At 37.0% G+C, this 21,123-nt stretch overlaps 1 protein-coding gene across 1 annotated transcript in view; it reads left to right on the top strand.

Moving 5' to 3' along the window:
• LOC142141583 (sodium/hydrogen exchanger 4-like) overlaps positions 1-17,818 on the top strand; it is a 54,589-nt gene extending 36,771 nt beyond the window's left edge. The window contains exons 7-12 of the mRNA XM_075200200.1: positions 5,496-5,566; positions 9,435-9,593; positions 11,757-11,856; positions 12,875-12,994; positions 14,398-14,473; positions 15,947-17,818. Of these exons, the coding sequence (XP_075056301.1) occupies positions 5,496-5,566; positions 9,435-9,593; positions 11,757-11,856; positions 12,875-12,994; positions 14,398-14,473; positions 15,947-16,230 (810 nt within the window). The 3' untranslated portion in view covers positions 16,231-17,818. The remainder of the gene's footprint in view (positions 1-5,495; positions 5,567-9,434; positions 9,594-11,756; positions 11,857-12,874; positions 12,995-14,397; positions 14,474-15,946) is intronic.
• The last annotated feature ends 3,305 nt before the right edge of the window (positions 17,819-21,123 follow it).

The following is a 21,123-nucleotide window of genomic DNA, read 5'->3' as shown; positions in this document are numbered from 1 at the left end:
ATCGTTTATCTGCAAGATTGAGATTTGCCTCCGTGTATCTATTATTCCACATACTCACAAAAGAGCTATAAACATCAACCACGTTTATATTTTGCGCCCTCTCTTTTATTTATATCAATATAAGTATGGTTGAACGCAATACATGTGTACAGGTTTTAAATTATATTTAATTGATCACAGCACACATAATCCCACCTATCCTCATGATTACTATTAAAAAGTCCTTTTTTAAATCGGACATAGATCAAGCACACACTGTGCTTTAAGTCACCAATGCAACACCCAAAAAAATCAGTCTTCATAATCCTTTCTTCATGAGATACAGTCCAATGTAATAGAAATAAAACATAGATTTACAATACCTTTCTGGACATGCTATTGGCAAATTTAATTGTTTGTTTCTCACTCTCCCAGTTATAAATAAAAGGGGACACACCCAAATTTGTCAAATGTATGAAAAAGTCACCGCTGTGACTGACTTTACATAACATAGGACAAGAATGCAGGAGCACACTTTAGACCCCAAAGACCTCCTAATTATAATACACATTTTTGTGTAATAGACTTATAGCAATATTAATGTACAATATAATATCTGACATAAACATGAGATACTTACTGTATAATATGACCAATTTGTGAATGTCATCTACTGGGACATTGATATGGGTGCAATGACAATTAATTTCTATACCGTGGGTACATGCCTCTCTCTGTTGCATCTGCATACAGATTATATATAATGAAGGTAAAATCTAGCTGCAAGCTACCCTAATTAAAAACATCTATGAATAAATGGGAGGGGTGCTGGGCCAGAGTGAAGTCACAGTCATCAAAGTGTTAAACAGAAAACATAAAGGTTAATTTAGTCCACACATCCAACCCTATCTGGACATGTTGTGGGCAAGCTAGTGGATTTTGTTTATTTTCATTTTGCTCACTGTCACTTTAGATTTTTCCACCTTAACACTCCCTCAGTTATGTGCATTTTCTCGCTCCATTCTCCAAAAATAGCCTTTTTGGAAGGATATTTAATAATTTCTGTTATTCAACTAGAGTTATGGAGACTCTATATGAATCAATAAAGACAAGTGCTCTCCCTCACGGCTTTAATGGTCAAGTAATCGATTCACCTGATCATGGTAACATCGTTTCCTGGACCCATTTACTCAGATTACGTTACCATCCTGAACTAATATATAATCTATTAGTATGTCAATAGACCAACTGTTATTAGTCATTATACATGTTTACCTGTTATTGACCTGAATCGTTGAAAGAAGGATTTACCCCCCCCTTTCTCCACCGCTAGTGGCGGGAAGTAACGTCAATCAAGAAACATTCTTACTAACAACGTTACTAAGAATGATGTCATTAATGGGCAGTCTTTCCGCTATAAATATCCAATAGACAGGCTGTATCAGGTTACCTTGACAAAGCTTGTATTAGCGAAACGCGCGTCGACGTTACACATGCCGTAGGCTCTCCTAAATACTATGCCAGAATTTATGCAGATAAATCAGATTAGATATTTTTAAAATTACTACTATGCCAACGGATAGCAGAGTGCAACAGATGAACTAAGTCCTAATTAGGCTAGAGCTACTGATCTTTTACACGGACTGACACTATACATTCAGTGTCAAGGGTGGAGGACAAGCATTACATACCAAGGGTACCCGGGTTACTTATCAGGGTGCGGGGCAAATATACCTGGGATTATACTCCCTTCATTGGCTAAATTTTTCTGTGTTGGCATAGACATATTCACTGAAGTACCCCGCAACACTGATACTTTGCGGTGTGGAGGAGGGGTAGGGCATTATAATAATATACTCCACTCAGTTTGTGACACTGGATTTCCCAGTTAACGTAATGATAGTATCTAATCGCTAACACTTGGATGGCGGTGATCCCTGATTCACTGTTTGAAGTGCTAAACCATATTGACTTCAATACTTACTAGTATATTTTAGGAACCTACGGCTCATTTAGCAGTGTCTATATGCTAATTTTAACAGCAATCTTTCTGGTTGTTCATACCATATCCATCATTTACTATTTCGCTAATTGTCATTTTAGACACCATACAGAAGATATTCAATTAATATTTTAATGCATACCGATAAAGTTTGAAATATATTTTAATCTTTTTGTCCTCAGAGTGCCCCGATACACACCTCCCCCCCCCCCCCCCTCCCCATTGTTTATTTTTCTAGTTTACGATCTAAGTTTGTGGGTGCTCCACCTCTGCACTGACTATAGATATGTTTATGGATATTAATCTTTTACTTGGGAGATATTAACCATGTAGGATGAATTAGGTCCACTCTGTGCGATATATTCTCTTCCTAAAAGAAAGGAATAAATCTGCAGACTGCCTCAGAAATGTAAGCAGGACAAATATTTGACAAGGAAGCGCTCAGACACCGAAACTAGTTTAAAATAAGTGTTTCACTGTATCCACAGACAGGGCCACCTTAACAACAGTATGGGCCCCCGGGCACAGCAGTGCCCGGGGGCCCCTATATATAAATATATAAGTTAAAAAAAAAAGGGTTATATATACTTACCTTTCAATCGCGATGCATTGAATCCTCTTCTGTACTTCGTCGCTGTGCTCCTCCATGCTGTGCTCGCAGTGAATGTCGGGCGTGATGACGTCAACACGCCCGACATTAACTGCGAGCGCATCACGGAAGAGAGGACCAGAGAATGAGCTGGATCGTCACCAGGTGACCGCAAAAGGTAAGTTTCTTTCTTTTTTCTTTACAGGATTTTTTTTACAGCAGACCTGCTAGGGCCCCCTTTTCTCCTGGGCCCCCGGGCACCTGCCCATCATGCCCAATGGGAAAGACGGCCCTGTCCACAAAGCTATACCTCAGAAATTGCTGCAGACGCAATAAAAAGATGTATAGTATGAATAGGCTGTTATTACATAGTCTAGGTTAGGCCACTGCAGGCACTTCTCAGGCCCTTTACTTTTATAATCATTCCTCCCTTTTCTCCTTCCCTTACTATCATTATGCTATCACTGTTTTCCAAGCCTGCTTATCCCTTTCTCATCTCTTCTCTTTCCCCCTCTGTCAGTTCATTCTTTATCCTTTAGCTTACTGCGTGCTTTCTTTACGGATTTTCCACTCTCTCCCCATCTATTGTCTCCACTGTCTACACTCCTCCTCTCTTTAGCTGGTACACTTGAGGTGCGCAGGTTTTTTGATTGCAGCCTGCTCGGCCTCGTCATTTCTCTAACATCTATGGGATCCCTGTAGGACCAATGTTGTAAAAGAGAATGACGCAGATGTGCAGGCTGCAATCAAATGGACTGTGCACCAGTGCCGTACCAGCTGCAGATTAAAATTAAGTCTATAGTGTTGACCAGCAAGGCCAACCCCAGGTCCAGCAGCACCCTGTGTGAGAATATTTGGTGTTCCCTCCAAACTAAGTTTAGAAATTATACTTTTATTAATAACTGGGGGGGTGGAAAAATAACTAAGAAAATCATCACATTTTTGTCCGTTCTTCACACTGCTCCCCTTTTTCATCACACTGTTCCCCCTTCATCACACTGCTCTCCTCCTTTATCACACTGTTCCTCCCCTTCATCACACTGCTCCCCTCCTTCATCAAACTGCTCACCTCCATCAGCACACTGTTCTCCCTTCATCGCACTGTGCACCTTCACTACACTGCTTCCCTCCTTCACTACACTGCCCCCGATTCATCACCGCACTGTGACCCTTAGTTCATTACCAAGCTGTGTTACCGTCTTCATCACTAAACTGTGCCCTCTTCTTTATCACCACACTGAGCCTCCTTCATCACCACACTGTCCCCCCCCCTCTTCATCACCACACTGTATCCCCTTCATCATCTTGTTCTACGCTTACCTTCTTATTGTCTTCTTTTCTTCTGTCTTATTTTCTTCTGGCAAATCCTCCTCTCTGTGTGGCTCCTCACTTAAAGCATCTCGATATGACGATGACATCACGCCTGACAGTCAGTGAGAAGGAGGGAAGAGGGAGCAGAATGCCGGAAAGTAATGAAGGGGGGCACATGCCCCATTGCAACCTCCCTTCCCTAAATCATGTCCCTGCCGCTGCTCCCAGACATGATAATAAATGTGGAATGCAGTTTTTTCATCTATAGGTGTGATGTGACTGTGCAGTACCAGTTTACAAGAAAACCAGAGACAGGCAGCTAAGCAAACAAGTAAGACTTTGTAAGGAGGGTACAATAACCACCATAACTGAATTCAATATTATTTTATAACATAATTATTATAATTGATCTTTAGGAAAAGAAAGCTACATGGCTAACATATTTAAACCTTAATTTTCAATATTCCCAGCTGATCCAGACACTGTACCCTATGTAGAAGCCAAATAAAACAAAGCTAGACATACCAACATTCCAAGCTGGTCATGAGAGACAAATGTGAGAGAAGGGGAAACTCCTACAGCCAATTGGAGCTCAGTACAGAACAGGAAACTGATCGCTATGAGTCAATTCAATAGTCTATGTAATTGCCATGTGACCCAGTAGCATAGTCCCAAAGGAAAAATTGTGCTTTGAAGTAAAAACTTAATATAGCTTCATAACAAATTTATCCATGAAGTTATATGATTTGGAAAATAATGATAAAAAATGTGTAATTCAGATTAATTTAGCAATTTACTACTAAGACAATTAGTACACTGCCCTATCAGATAATTACTGTAGATGGCTCAGACATTATGGTGGGTATGACTTTACAATGTTGTGTAGATGCCCCCATCACAGTTTGATATGATATTTCTGGTTATCCTAGAATGAACCCCAGAGGTGTCTAATGGTAAAAACAAGTGAACAACCAATGCATGTAACAAATTTAGCACTTCTCGATAAACAAACACAATGTAAGATGTGGGAGGTCTTCCCCAGCCCTAGGTGCAGTGTGCATCCACCAGGGATGTAGGACAATGTAATAGAAATAAATAATGACCTACTACAGAAACCTTGTGTACATAAGGGCTGCTGCTTCTCAATTCCTGCTGGAACATTGGAACTTTCTGTTATCCGCTTACCTCTGCTAGAGACTGCTGGTTATGTCCTGCTTACAATAATGGTGAGGGATGCTGGAACCTTCCCCACTTCTGCTTTACAGTCAAGAGACTTAAGATGCCAGTCCGAATGCACGAGATGTAGGCAAAATGTCTCCCACAGGATCAAGGAGAGTGAGCATGTATGCAAAAGGTATATTGAGAACCATTTTGTTCAATAACATGAGGTGTCTACTGCTAGTCAGTACTAATATATACTATTCGAGCAACAGCTGAATATACTGCATTAATGAGTGCAAACGATAGTTCAAAACTGATGCGGTTGGAAAGTAACTGAAGAGGCACAAACTGATTATGACCAGCATTACTCACTGTAATGCTTTAATGATGTGTTTGTAAAAGAATGATATGTTCACCACATAATATATACCTGTGTAACCTTTCTTGTATCAGTTAATGGATCACTTGAAGACAGGAATTGCAGATATATGTGGCCACTGGGGACACTATCAAATGAGGGAAAAGTAAGTAATTGTTCACTAGTTAAAGATAATTGTTTCCCAGAAAATATATTTTTGGTTATATGATTAGTAATGTATTTAAAAAACAGTATTATAGAAATTAGATGGGTGACCTTTTGGGCTTGAGAGAGCAGATAGCATTTTACAGCTGGTGAAATAAGTATTGAACACATCAACATTTTTCTCAGTAAATATATATTTAATGTGGCTATTGTAATGAAATTGTAATGAGACACCTTTTTATAGGCCACCAGTTGTGGCTGAATCAGCTGGCAGAATTGCTCTCTAATTACCGATAGATTTCAGCTGGTGTCTTGGCTTTCCATGCCTTTTTGCACCTCCCTTTTTTCATATGTTCAATACTTTTTCCCTGTGTCATTACACATTATTACACAAAACTTAAATTATGGACATCTATGGATTGATTTCTTTGCATGTGTGGATTGCAAGGGTTGTTGCTGACATTTGGTGTAAATTTCATTACAATAGCCACTTGAAATAAATATTTACTGAGAAAAATGTTGATGTGTTCAATACTTATTTCCCCCGCTGTATATACATTGTACAAATAAGATATTGGCTAGTTAAATGTTCACCATCACCTATGTAATAAATTTGACTAACCCTTCCCTTCTCCTGCCCAGTACCTTGGGGGCTGCTCCATGCAGCCATTTTTCTGGGGCTCCTCCAGTTCTTTTCACAGCACTATCCAAATACTGGAGCTGTGAAACGCTGGGGAAGGAGGAAGGGTGTGAGCGGGTGGACCAATCTCAAGCCACAATCAAGAGCGATAATGGCTTGTGATTGTTTCTCCTGCTCACCATCCCCTCGTCTACCCCTCTGCTTCCCTTTTAAGTAATTTGAATTACCAGGTTTCAGGTGGTAGAAAAAGAAAGTTGGTAAATATATCAAGAAGTTGGTGAGTGTCTGGCTTGGCCCAATAGAAGCAGTCAGTGACCACCACTTAAATCCCATGAAGCTCTGTGGAGTTCTGAGACCACCCTGTCACATCCTGTGTGACACCAGCCTTATTTATAGTCTCCTGGGGCCTGATTCATCAAAGCACAAATTCTGATGCAACCCCCATGTTGGGTATTATACGCATGCATTTAGGTTTCGCGTACTACCGGATTCGTCAAGCCACGAATCTCAAGATACGTGTGCTGTTAAATTCGGGTGTAGGTCTGCTGTGCTCTATTACACAAGATGCTGCAGGATATGTCCAATACCTATGTGGATTATAAATTCACAAAAGAAAACACAGGAAAATATTGAATTAATGTCACCTGTTAATAATTAATGATTAAACAGGGCAAAAAGTTGTTGTTTTTTTCTTTATTTTTTGTCATGAAACACATGTTTTAGAATGTTGCTAATGTCCACTTAACATAAAATACATTTTTACATTTGCTCATCATCATCATCATCATTTTTTTATATAGCGCCAACATATTCCATAGCGCTTAAAATGCTCATGATTGCAAACACATGTTATAGCATGCATATGAGACTGTCATCACTACTGATCAGGACTTAGACTAGCCCCTTAGTGGGAGCAAGAGATACGGCAGAAAAGCAAGTAACTCTGAGAGACTCAGAGCTGGATTCGGACATGGCTGTGTGTGTTTGAGTTTGGCATGTCCCTACTGTAATTTCACTATGGCAAAACGCCCCTTCCCTGCCCAGTTCACTTCCCAAAATCATAGGCTGTAGTAAGTGTCCTTTGCATATGAACACGCAGCGGACATGGCTGCATTCACGGACTTATCTCCCGGTTTTGGGCATGCGTAGAGTGATTTTGCGGATGATACACTCAAAATCGACAAATGTACACCTTGGTGAATCAGGCCCCTATTGTTTGCCTTAAAAAATTTCTGCAACCATGTGCATGGGAAGTTGATCTCCAATCATTCCTCTTTCAGTTGATTAAAATTAGTCAGGCACATCAATCAAGCCACCCACAAAGCAAGCACAAACCTATTACTGGCCTCACAGAACTGCCCATTGTATAACATAGTATTAATATTTATTTATATAGCACCAGCATGCTCCACAAAGCTTTACTATTGGTAACAAACACAATAATAAAACAGTATTAATAAGCGTATTAATAAATTGACTAATACAGTGTTTCCCAACAGTGCAGGTTTTCCATATCTCCTTGCTGGAGCACAGGTGTATTCATTACTGACTGACACATTGTAACAGATCCACAGGTGGTCCTAATTATGTCACATGTGATCCGGAAAACCTGCACTGTTGGGGAGCCCTGAGGACTGGGTTTGGGAAACCCTGGACTAATAGGAAAACGGGCCTTGGTCACAAGCTTCTTTTTGCCCATTCCTTCTTTTTATTCTTCTATAGCAGCCCTGATTGATAACGGCATAATTATTTGTTTTAAATTATAATTCTGATTTGATTATCAAATAGGTTATCAATATTTTATGTTATAGTTAATTAATAAATACCACATATTGTAAATGTTCTCAGCTAAATTCCAATGGGAAATAAAGCTTACTGAGACTATATATTTCAGCCAAACCAGTTGCAATGTTTGTTTTGGAGTCCGAGGGTTGTTAAAATATAAATTAATTGAATTGGGTAGAGGGGTGGTAAATGAGTAGGATAGCTTAAGAAGTTTAAGAAGATGTTTCAGTGATTTGATAAGTTTATCTAAAGAGATGATTTTTCAAGTATAATTTTGAGGTTTGGAGGCTAGGGGAAAGACTTTTTGTACAAGGGAGAGAATTCACACAGGGGTTGAAGTCCGAAAAAAAAGTCCTCTAACCGGGAATGGGAGCAGATAAACAATGTGAGTGAGAGATGAAGATCATGGAATTGAGTTAGGGGATATTTGAAGACAAGGGAAGAGATTATGTAGATGCAGTTTTGTTAATAGCTTTATATGTTAACGTGCAGCAAAAGTCCTGTAATAAGCACTCCAAAATATTGAATTCACAAATTTGATGGCAGCTACTCCAGCTCAATCACCCCAACCGGAAATTAAGAAAGCTAGAGATAAACCTTATAATATAAAAATCTCAAATAGAAACTGTGTATAATTGGTTAATTAAACAGGGCTTATCTGTATAAAATCCTTGCTTATTCCTCTTCAGTCTGCTTGAGTGAGGAAAAACAATAACAAGCCACAATAAGTGGCCACATGAATAGTCTAAAACAACGTTTATTATACCAATGGTTGAAACCCCTTACAATAAAATGAAGATAAAATCTGGTCTGCTAATGTTTCTTAGATGTATAAAAAAGGATTTAGCTACAACTTGGATGTGGGAAACAAAAGACAGTTCTGCGTCAAGGATGGCATCTAGTAGCATGCTTAAGGGGTAGGGTTTATTGTCATGTTGTCAGAAACAGAAATGTCAGGTAGGTAGTATTGGTTGTCTGGTGGGATTTGAAAAATTTAGTTTTATGTTACAGGACATCCAAAATAAAATATCATAGAGACATTCAGTAACAAGGGCCAATGCGGATGGTGAGAGATCCAGAGGAAATATAAATTTCGGTGTCATCCACCTAGAGGTGAAATTTAAATCCAAAGCAACTTAGTAGTTTTTCAAGACAAGGGGTATAGATAGAGAAAAGAAGAAGCCTTAGACTGAGCCATGTAATACTCCAACTAATGGAGGAAGCGGAGAGGAGATGGAACAAGAAAATCAAATATTTAAAGAATAGTTTGATAAGTAGGATGAGAACTAGGACAGGATAGGGTCTTCAGACATAGGCAATGCAGCATGTGTATTAGAAGTGAATAGTCAAAAGAATTAAATGCCACAGAGAGGTCCAGGAGAATTTTTGGGCATGTTTTAAAAAGCCTCAATCTCAGAAACTTGTATAAATGCTTTTGTTTCAGATTTAAAACAGTTGACAACAAATTTTTACGAAAAGCTCTTATCCGTGGAAATCAGCCTAAATCAACTATTGTTTCTCTTCACAAAAAACTTGAGATTAAACAAGCCATTGAGATGACACAAATTGGTATGAGCAGAGATTCTTCACTATCCTCTTTACGGTAAGTGGTGTTTTCGATTTAATTAATTTTATAATTATAAACAATGCAAAGGGATTCCTTGTAAAAAATATATTAAGCAGTGGTCTAAGTGGGGCTGTATATGGTTGTATGCCATACCACCACTTCTCCTACTGCCTTCATTGTAAAACTATAAAATTCCATTCACTTATATTCCCATTACATTTTTCATACCACCACTTCTAAATTTCCACTTCAACTGCTGATATAGAGTATAAATAAATTAAGTGCAAGTTTGCAAAAAAAATGGCATTTTAGAATGGATTTTAATAAATTATTACTATTTTTTAAAATTCACAGATACAGAACATACCCTTCCACTATAACGTATTTTCAGGTTCACTTTCTGAACACATGCACCATCTTAAATTCTTTCTTCCCTCTTCTAATACACTCTCTGAAGAGGGCAAATGAGTTTAGGATGGTCCCATAAACCTCATTGTCTACACTGAATCAGAGCTGGGTAGTGAGAATTTTCCCATATTCATTGATAGAGGGGTTTTGCACCCACAGGATATAGCTGCTGTAAGGTTCTCCACTGAAAAAAAGAAACCATCTGAGCACCTCAAAGCAAGTGGTCTTATAGAGTGAATAAACTACTAATAAAAATAGAATTGGCTGATGTATGATTTATGAAATACACGAGAATCCTTATAATTGAATTGAAATGAATTATTAATCAATAATAATATACTCTAATAGCCATGTAAGATCAACATAGTTTAGAAGAAGTAATGCAGAATATCCAGCTGGGTAAATATATATATAGTTAAAGTGAATTACAATAGCTACAAAATAAATGAAAAGCTCAAATCCCTATTAAAATAAAATATTGAACAGTCTGCCAGTCCTAGAGAGAAGAACTTGCACACAGTAAAATAATCAGTTTGAAAAATACTTAACAAACCAAAATATTTCATAGTGCACCCTTTTACTCATTTAGGTGTACTGTGGAATGGTTTGGGAAATTACTAAATCAAAGTATCAAGTTGTGTCAATTGTTACAGCAAATGATGTACAGTATATTGTATGTTAGTCTGATCTACATGAATTAAGCAAATGTTTCTTAACATATGGCTTTACCTCCTTATTCTAAGAAGAAATTAGAATATTCCATGTATAACTATAATACTGGATAGAAACTGAGAGTTAGGGATGTTCTTCCATTATGTTTTTGAGAGGAGAGAAAGATACTCACACATATATCACTTCCTTTCAATTGTCCAAAATGGAACTAAGCATAGGCGGATCAAAAAATATAACCCAAATCTTCATTGCTTCCCATCATTATAGATCATTAGATAGAGGTGAATCAGATTAAAAAGACACCCATGTGCACACTACATAATTATATCCAAAAGGAAACTGTATATCCTTTACAACACTTAATTTGACAGTTGATTGAATCCAATACATTTGGTAAATTTATTTTATGAAACTCTTAGAAACAGGCATGTAGGATGTACATGGGAATGTAGGTACACTAATAAACCCACAATTCATTTTGCTGTAGAGCTGTAGAGGCATGGCAAAAATGTCAGTTTCCCTTTACCTAGGTCCTTTATTATTCCTGGATGTCATGACATACAAACTAATATTTTAATGACCTTATGTTGGTGAGCACTTTAAAATATTTGCATTGGGAACCAAAACACTGTATCCTGCTACTGACTGGTATGGGTGACGTGATTATCCCCCAAGTTCTTATAGGCAAGCCCAGGCTAGGCAATACAGTGGGAGGAATTCAATTCTCTGCAATGAGCCGCCAGGATTCACAGTGATGTTGGGCTGTGATTCTTGGTACTATGGTAACTGAACATTACAGACTTTCCTGTGCACAAAAATAAGCAGGGGCAGGCGGGCATCTGCACTCCGGGCCAGTCCCATAGTGGGCTACCGTCGGCTGGGTCACTGGGCCACTTGCATTTTTTTTCCTTTAAAATCTTCCTAATAGGATGCTGAGTCGATTCTTGCCCCCCGGGATAACATTTGCCAGCTCTCCCATAAAAATTAGTGATGTTATATCTCTGCGGAGTGCCTTCATGACCTTTCTGGAGATAATCTGTGGCACATGGTGTGGAATTGAATTCTCCCCTTTGAATTTGTGCAAGTCTAACAATTTGTCTTCTATTTTATAATTTATAGTACTCATAAAAGAGGAAACCCTGCAAACACACTTTCACCAGGAGATGTTGTACAGATGAAGGACATATTAACAAACAGTCTCTATCGAGTGCGTCAAAGGGTAAGATGTGTGTATTTTAATTAAATATTATTCATTCTTTTAAGTGAACAACTCTCTTGCTAGAAAAAGTTAGATGTTAGCCAATGACATTAAAATGACATCATAGTCATTAGTATTCAGTTTGCTTTTTATAAATGTAGGGCATTTTTGTTCATTAACTCTCTAATGCCCATTCTCTGTGCACTGGAACTGTGCAATAACTTTGTATCATATACTAATAAAGAACGATGGGCATCTCTTTCAAACATCTAGTTTTGGAGCTCCCCATGTTTATTTTTTTATATAGTAGTTGTGGTGTCATATTAACTGATATTTTGAACCACACATTAATCCCTAGAGAAACCTAACACTTGCCCATAGCCTTGAATTCCAATTTTTATACTCAGAGAAAAAGTCTATTGTAATACTTTTTGATTATAGTTTTATTATTACTCTAGCTACTTCCAGCTGTACTCGCTATTAAAAACAGGGAATATTAATTCCACATATTTCAATACATTTTAAGCTAACCTATTCACTCCAAAGTCTTCCCCTTCTTGCCAGGCTTACACTAACTATAAATATGAATTCAGTTTGAATTTTAACATAAACAGTGTTATGCTTTTTAGCTGGATTGAGTCTTGTTTGCACATTGTTTTTAAAAGCAGGAACTCCCCAAGCAACAGCAGCTAATAGACACCTAAAGAATCACCTACTATTGCTTGGGGAGTAGCCATTGCTTTAATGTGATTGATAAAGCATAGTCTTTAATAACTTAAAGGTTATTAGAGTTATATATCCACCATCACCAAATTTTGAATACAAAGTCTTTTTCCCACTGATTAGCCAATCAGGGATCTAATTTAGTAATATTAACCCCATTTTTGCAGGCAAATTACAGGTTCACATCTCAATATCAGCTGTACCCTCAGGCTAGACAAGGCGATAGAGGTTCTATATTAAAAAAAACAATAATAGTGGACATTCCCTTTAATTAATTTGTTTAAAAGTAAATTATACTTTGTCATTTTTGTCACAGACATCTTCATATGTCAAATACAATCTTCCAAAAGAAGATAGTGAGAGACAAAACAGAGAAATACTCATTCGTCGCTTTTCAAGCATCAGGAGAGGAAGCAGTCTCCCATGGGGAAAACAGGTATGGAATGCATAATTATATTATACAATTATATAAATCATTGATAACCATATCTACAGATGGAGCAGAGTAAATTTAAACAAATGAAGTGATTCTGCGCTTATCACATGGTTTGTAGTTTATTGAGCCCATTAAGATGTGTCACATTGACACACAAACTCTATAGATGATAATGGTGACAAGTGGACGTCGGTCATAGTCAAGGAAGTAGCTGGGTCTGTATGTAAGGATCCATCTCGAAAAAAGAACTTAGCACTAAGGGGTATATTTATTAAACTGCGGGTTTGAAAAAGTGAAGATTTTGCCAATAGCAACCAATCAGATTCTAGTTAACATTATATTTAGTACATTCTACAAAATGACAGCTAGAACCTGATTGGTTGCTATAGGCAACATCTGCACTTTTTCAAACCCGCATTTTAGCAAATATACCTCTAAAAGTCAATGGCTGTTGTCAGCAAGGTTGTGTCAGAATGTGATCGCCTAAGAAGACATGCAAACACATACATCTGAATTGGATATCAACATCTTTTACAACAAGAAAAAGTGTGCTATAAAGTATGTTGTTTTATGTCATATTAATTTATTTATTTTTTATAATTTTTTATTTTCAATGGTCAATCAAGAAAATACAAACATAAAGACGATAATACTGTGTAACAAACATAGTAAAACCAAAATAGTTATTACAAAGTATCGAATTCGAGGAAGACATTAGGCAAAAAAAGAAATAAATAAAAAAAAGAAAATGACCAGTTTTTATAATTTAGAAAGCAATATTAAAAGTAGGGGGGACCACAAAGTTAAACATTGCAAATTTTCAGAGGGTAGTTAGGGTGTAACGAACCAAGAGCAGAGGGAGAGGCGTCTATTGGGGGGCTATAGTCATCACACATGGGTCAAGCCAGGGGAACATCAGGTTGGGGGGAAACGCATTTTCCATCATATTCATTTTTAAACAGCTGATGTGATAGTTTATGGTGATAGTTTCCTGACAAAAGTTGTCATCTTACAAAGTTCAGGCTGTTTGTTCAGCGATATATATTTTTTCCATCATTTACAACACTACAAATAAGATGGCCTGCTGTACTGGGGGACATATATGTCCAGCTAACATTAGTAATAGATATGGTTTACATGTGGTTTATTTAGTCAAATGGCACAGTGGGGTGTATGCAGCTACTACAAAATCTTTATTTATTTATTTATTTATTAGGATCATGTTTTTAGAATATAGACTAAATCATTGCTATTCAGTTCACTTTAGAGGGCTTACAGTTTAAAAAGTATTTCAATGATATTTAAACTTTTGGATAAACTAGCTCTGTAAAGAAAAGTTGTTTTACAAGTCATTTGCAACTTATTAATTATTAACAATTATTAACAACTGTTATTCCATCCAGACGGATGCCAGAAATGTACGCTATTTATCGCTTCCTCATAACGCAGCAAAATACTATGAACAAGAATCACTTCCAGGTAATATCTAGTATAACAATAAAGTACAGTTTAAATGACCATGTATACATGACTTACTGAATTAATAGTGTACATATATGGAGATCACCGAGTTACATTTCATTAAGATAGATGGTTATGATTTATTGTCAAGAGAATAACTGTATCAAGCAATAAAACTAAAATTGTCCCAATCAGCAAGTTCTAGTTTGTAGAACTGAATTAGAACATAATGATTTTATTAAAGGATATTTCAATTAAGATCTTGCATATAAAGTTGAATTGTGAATGCTAAAGATAAGGAAATAACTTAGATATTTAAACACCTATTCATAGTAACACGAGGCATATGAAAGAATATTTGGGGAATTGAAGAGTAAAAATAAACTTATGCAGTATATTTATAGTGATTATGTGTACTGTAATAATTCAATTGGTATCACAGGATGTAAGAGAAAAAGAAAGGGGAATGACATATGCAAATCATTGCTGTTTATTCTCATGTATGCTGGTGAAATGCTTATTAAGTTTATTTTATTTTTAATGCTATTTTTCCAATCAACATTAATCATTTGAACATAAACTGAAATTATATCAGGTATTTACAGCCGTCCATCCTCCTACTCAGCTCTGACTACTTTCTATATAACACTTTAGAATTATGGTCTTTGAATGGCAGTTATTGATTTGTAGATTCCACTCAAGCAATAGCAAGTCCAGAGAATAACCAGGGGGCCAGAGCCAGAGAGGTATTCATCGAAAAGCCAGAAATGAAACACAGGAAGGCAGCCAGGGAAGTACAGGATACAAAATGCTGGTTGACAGACACAAACTCAATAAACTGACAACAGATGAAGTCATAACGAAAAGGGTGCAGTAGGTTGTTAATTGAGCCTGTTACTCACAGTGCAGACTATGCAAACTAGAGTTTGTAGTTCCAGTCCAGATTCTTCCTGGCCATGAGAGGTGTCAGGTGACACGAGAAACCCGGTTGGATTTTAAAGAGTGACCCCGTGTGCTAACCGTGATGGTTTCAGGTGATATGAGATGCACATAGCAAGGTAAGTCAAAGACTGTACTAGCACAGGACCTGACTACAGCTGGTGGCTGTTATCATAAGGCTGACTACTATATAGCTGAAACTCAGCTATAAATGCTGCAAATAATTGTGTCAAACCTCACTCATAAGTATTTTATTTTAAGCATAAGAGTGAGAAAAAAAATCTTATAATAACGATTTACAAAGCTTCCTAATAGCAATTGTCACATAGTGAAGAGATGCAATTAACACATTTACATACACAGCAAATTAGTCAAATAGTTTAATATGTCTACCCCTAGAAATGACTAGCCTTCTAGTATTGGTCAGTTCTTCCCTCCAAAGGATGTGAGTTCAAGTTTTCATTTAAAGTTCCTTCTTTTTGGTGTATTGTCCTTTGGCTTGTAAATCATTTTTTAGTTTGTAAACTTGCACCTCTATTTGTTTTTATTCAGCTCACGATGATGATGACTCAGTATTCTCAGAAAGAACGGGGATCCTAGCTAGTCCTGGGCACAGACTACCAAATACCCTGTCACCAAAAATTAAAGGCGAGGAAGGAAACAAGAAATCAAGAAAAAAAGCCAGAATAGGAACTTGGCCAGCAAAGGAGAATGAGTCCCAAAAACAGCTGATCACAAGATCAATATATCAACCTGCAAAGTCAAGACCATACTTTGACATCGTGCTTGAGGAAGGTGATGATTCACAGATGGATAGCAATAATAAAGTATTGTAGCAAAAGCACTTTCTAAAAAACGGGTGGTAAAGCATGAAGTGTCTCATGTAGCCATCGCAGGAAAGAGTATGGGACACTGGAAAACAAAGGAAGCAGGTGCATTTCTGCCATGAGGCAAAGAATGTGCAATTACAACAAAGTGAGCAGGATTAAGAGGGACAGAACTTACAATTTCTACAATAAAGCCACCCAATCTTGGCCAGAGATGGCCGTTATTGTGAATAGTTCAAACCTGGCAATTGCTATATTGAATATGGTTTGCCCTATCTAGTTTGTAATAAATATACAAAATACATAATTTTTTATTTTAATGAATATATATATATATGAAAGGCAAATATCCATACTGTCTTAAAAGATTAAAATATGAAGTAAATTGCCAAAGCATTGTAGGTGTAAACTAAAAATCTTTCATGATTGCACCAACTATGTTACATCATAAGTCATAGGTAAAATCAGTGAAACACAGCATGGTACTTTTACTTTTTCCCTCTATACATGTTCAAATGTTCATTATATTTATACAGAATAGATTTGTTCCTTGGGTAACTGCCAGTTGTCACTCTTAACAGTTTGTGAGAGTCACTTCCCGATACACAAATAATAATAGAACAATAGTAGTTGTGTGTGGAAACGCCTTACTGAATCTTGTGAGTCACATACTTATTATTTATGAAATAACATAATTTGTAAATGTCAACAATAAGATAATACTAAAGTTTTGAAACAAACAGATTGTATTTGGGCACTTGCACTACACTAGTTACATTGTATTTTTAAGGCTAAATGCACACTCATGTGAAAAATACTTTTGTAAAAAGAACCTCTTTCAAATCTGGGACGTAAATGGCGACTTTGTGCGTAACATCCTCAAAATTACACTGCGCATGCCCAGAACTGGACCATATGCCACTGAACACAGCAACGTTCATCTTGATGCGCAAAGGACAATACAGCCTACGAGCATCTCTCATCTACTTGTTTTTTAGCAGTCTCTCTTGCTCCAGCTGCAGGGCTAGTCTAAGTGCCGCTTACTAATGATGGTCGCTGTGTATGCATGCTATAACAGGTGTATGCAATCAGTAGCAACTATAAAAATGTATTTTATGTTCATTGAAGAAGAAAAAAAAAACCAAAAAAAAACATTTTACAATTTTTTAATGCTTTGTCATTAATGGCTATATTATTAACAGGTGGTATTAATTGAATTTTCTGTTTTTTTATGTGCGTTCTTTTGAGAATTTATTTTCCACATGTGTACTGGATGTATCCTGTAGTGTCCTGTGTAGTAGAGCAGAGCAGACCTACACCCGTATTCATCACCACACGTATCTTCAGATCCGCTCCTTGTGGAATTCGGACAAACGTATACCAGAATTACGTTCATTTTCAAACAAACATACGGGCAGCACGGTGGCTAAATGGTTAGCACTTCTACCTCACAAGACTGGGGTCATGAGTTCAATTCCCAACCATGGCCTTATCTGTGTGGAGTTTGTATGTCCTCCCCGTGTTTGCGTGGTTTCCTCCGGGTGCTCCGGTTTCCTCCCACACTCCAAAAACATACTGGTAAGTTAATTGGCTGCTATCAAAATTGACCCTAGTCTCTCTCTGTGTGTGTATGATAGGGAATTTAGACTGTAAACTCCAATGGGGCAGGGACTGATGTGAATGAGTTCTCTGTACATCGCTGTGGAATCAGTGGCGCTATATAAATAAATGGTGAGGATGATTCATTATGGAAAGTAAAGCAAAAAAATGACTAACTTTGAACCTTGGCAAAACCATGTTGCAATGCAAGGGGTGCAAATGGGTTTATTATTTTGCACACAAGTTAAATAATGACTGTTTTTCATGTAGCACACAAATATTTGATAGCTTTATTTTTACACTGACATTAAAAGTTGACCTAGGACATGCCCTACCCCAACTATAAATCTGTCCCCACATTTTAAATTTACCTCCCACTCCATTGCAACATGGTTATGCCAAGGTTTAAACTTACTATTTTTTTCTTGCTTTACTTTCCTTAATGAATCAGGCCCATTTTGCTCAGTATACGTCCCTTGATTTATCAGGCCCTGAGTTTTACAATTGAGGACATCATTTACAATGATCTTATCATACATTTTATGAATTTTATCTCACATGGTAAATAACACATAACAAACTTTTATTTATGTTAGAAAAATAATGCCAACATCTTAGTAAGTACACACCATTGTTTATAGGATTGTAGAGTTCGTTACAAAAACAAACCACATTCAACAAACCGCATAAACCACAAAAGAGGCAGATAATTATACCAAAAACAATAAATGTAATGAAAGTGTATGTTAAAAAAAATATGGTGCACATAATATATATTAAATAATATTTTATTTTACACAGCACATTACATTGTTTATTGACAGTTTCTTATCAGACAACCAGAATTGGTATAGGTTTTAATTAGGTAAAATCTGCGGAACGTGGGTTTCAAAAAAAACACATATTTACATTAATAAGTTAACAGCAACAAATATAATTAATGTATTATTTTATGTAACAAAAATAAGAACAATCAAACCCACATAAATATAGCTTCAATAGTTCTGCTAGTGTATAAGAAGTCAGTACAATTAGTCATAGAGATTTGAATGGGAAAGGCTGTTATTTGGTTAACAAATCTGCCAAGATAAGCAACAGGCAGGTAAATAAGTTTCCAGAACTTTGATATAAAATACGTAAATGATAACTTGTTATATCTATCTAGAATGCTATTGCTCATTAACAGAAACTCAAACAGGTTTTCCTTGATATGTCTTTGATATTACCTTAAATATGTCTGCTTTCGAAGCAGAGAAACATGTCACAATCACTTAACAATAGGTTTATCCAACAATATGATATTATGTTCATGTATTTATAGAGCCAACATTTCATATGGACCTGTCCTGGATGATTAGATGGCATTAAATGCACATGTTTGTGCCACAATATCAAGAATCCAGTCACAGAAGCTGTTGAAAACCTAAATGCAGCATAGGATCTAGCTCTGTGGATGCAGTGGGTGCCTGAGCATGCCCAATATTTGTGCTGCCACTAATCATGTCGATGCATGTTTTTTTTCTGTCACATACTTCAGCACACCCAGTCCTCCTATGAAAACCTACAGTAACCTTGCAATTGACAGGCAAAATATATAATTCTTGGCAGCACGGTGGCTTAGTGGTTAGCACTTCTGCATCACAGCACTGGGGTCATGAGTTCAATTCCTGACCATGGCCTTATCTGTGTGGAGTTTGTATGTTCTCCCTGTATTTGCGTGGGTTTCCTCCGGATGCTTCTGTTTCCTCCCACATTCCCTAGTCTCTCTCTGTCTGTGTGTTTGTGTATGTTAGGGAATTTAGACTGTAAGCTCCAATGGGGCAGTGACTGATGCGAATGAGTTCTCTGTACTGCGCTGCGGAATTAGTAGCGCTATATAAACAGCTGATGATGACTTTTTACTTCCCTCCGAGGGGAGGAGAAGTGTAACTAATGAAGGGGCTGGCTGTCGCATCATTTTGGTCCTACAACCCATTACGCAATGCCACACTCGCAGAATTTCACTGTGTGGGACTGGGCCAAAATGACATGACTTGTGATGAATCACATCATGGAAGCACCCATCATGCCCTCTTTACTAGAAGATGGGCAGGAAGCAGAGAATGACCTGGTCTTCCGGGCGTCTGGGAGACCTACCTGGAATTTGTTAGTCTCCCGGGAATATGGGCACAAGTATATCTAAGATCTAATAATCAGCATTGGCAAACTAGGCTAGTACAGAGAGAAACGCTGTAGTATTTTCTTTACAGCTAAAAAGAATTTGTTGGTGGTTTTCCAGGTTTGTTCTTTTGGACAAAATTTAAAGACCTTCTTTCTTGTGTATATACAGTTAAAGCAACAATGATAAGGGATGAGAGAGGGTAAAAATAGAAATGGGGAAAGTGAGTAAAGAAGGGTCATTTACTGAAGAACTTTTGTGAATTATTAATAGTTACATTCTTTATGTGACTGAGAGAAGAATTAGTTATGCTTTCTATCTGTCTATGAGGTTACACTATAGGTTTAATTGTATATAGACCAGAAGTTATTTCTTCTTTGTTGCAAGAACATTCAGCACCACATTGTGAAACTTAGGGATAGAACATAGGATACTGAAGCCATTGCCCGGATTTATTTATTTTTACTCACAAGCCTTAGCTCCACCCTGTCCCCTTGAGCTCTCATTTTATCTAAGTATAAAAGTTAAAAATGCATGCAGGAAGGTTGATGTGTGTAGTGTGAAGTAACCACACCATGCCAAGAAGTAAATAAAGCTTTTTCTTAAGGTTGACTAGTTGGCAATCACTAAAGTATGTGATCGTTCTTCCTGATAATCAGTGCAATGGCACATGAACTATGAGCAGTATATCACTCTCTAACTGAACAACCAGCTATACTCTGACAAGTGCAACACCATCCTTCTCTTAGAAAGTGTTATATCTTCTTATACGTTTACCATATCCCCACATCTTTTCATGTGGACACAGCACAGGTTATCTTCATATATGCAATGAAAGTGAAACAGCTAGAAGACAAAATAGCAGTCACTTTACTTGTTTTTTTATTGTGTTAAAATTATGATGCGAGATTGATGTGTTTGGAATCTAAAAAGAATTAAAATAAAAGTGTAATGTTTTACAGATCCAGTACTGATGAGAAGCAGTCATAAATACTTAAGTCTGTATTTTTGTGTTCCCTCTTTCATTAACTAGGTCAATAAAGGAAAAGATGGTCTACTAAAGAAAACACTCTACTGCCATCTAGTGCTAATTACAAAGAAGGCATATATGCATAATTGATGTTTTATAACAATTGGTAGAACTG

The sequence above is a fragment of the Mixophyes fleayi genome, chromosome 2 (assembly GCF_038048845.1).
Source record: "Mixophyes fleayi isolate aMixFle1 chromosome 2, aMixFle1.hap1, whole genome shotgun sequence".
NCBI lineage: Eukaryota > Metazoa > Chordata > Amphibia > Anura > Limnodynastidae > Mixophyes > Mixophyes fleayi.
Note: the sequence above shows the minus strand (reverse complement) of the source record. Positions and strands in the feature narration are given on the sequence as shown.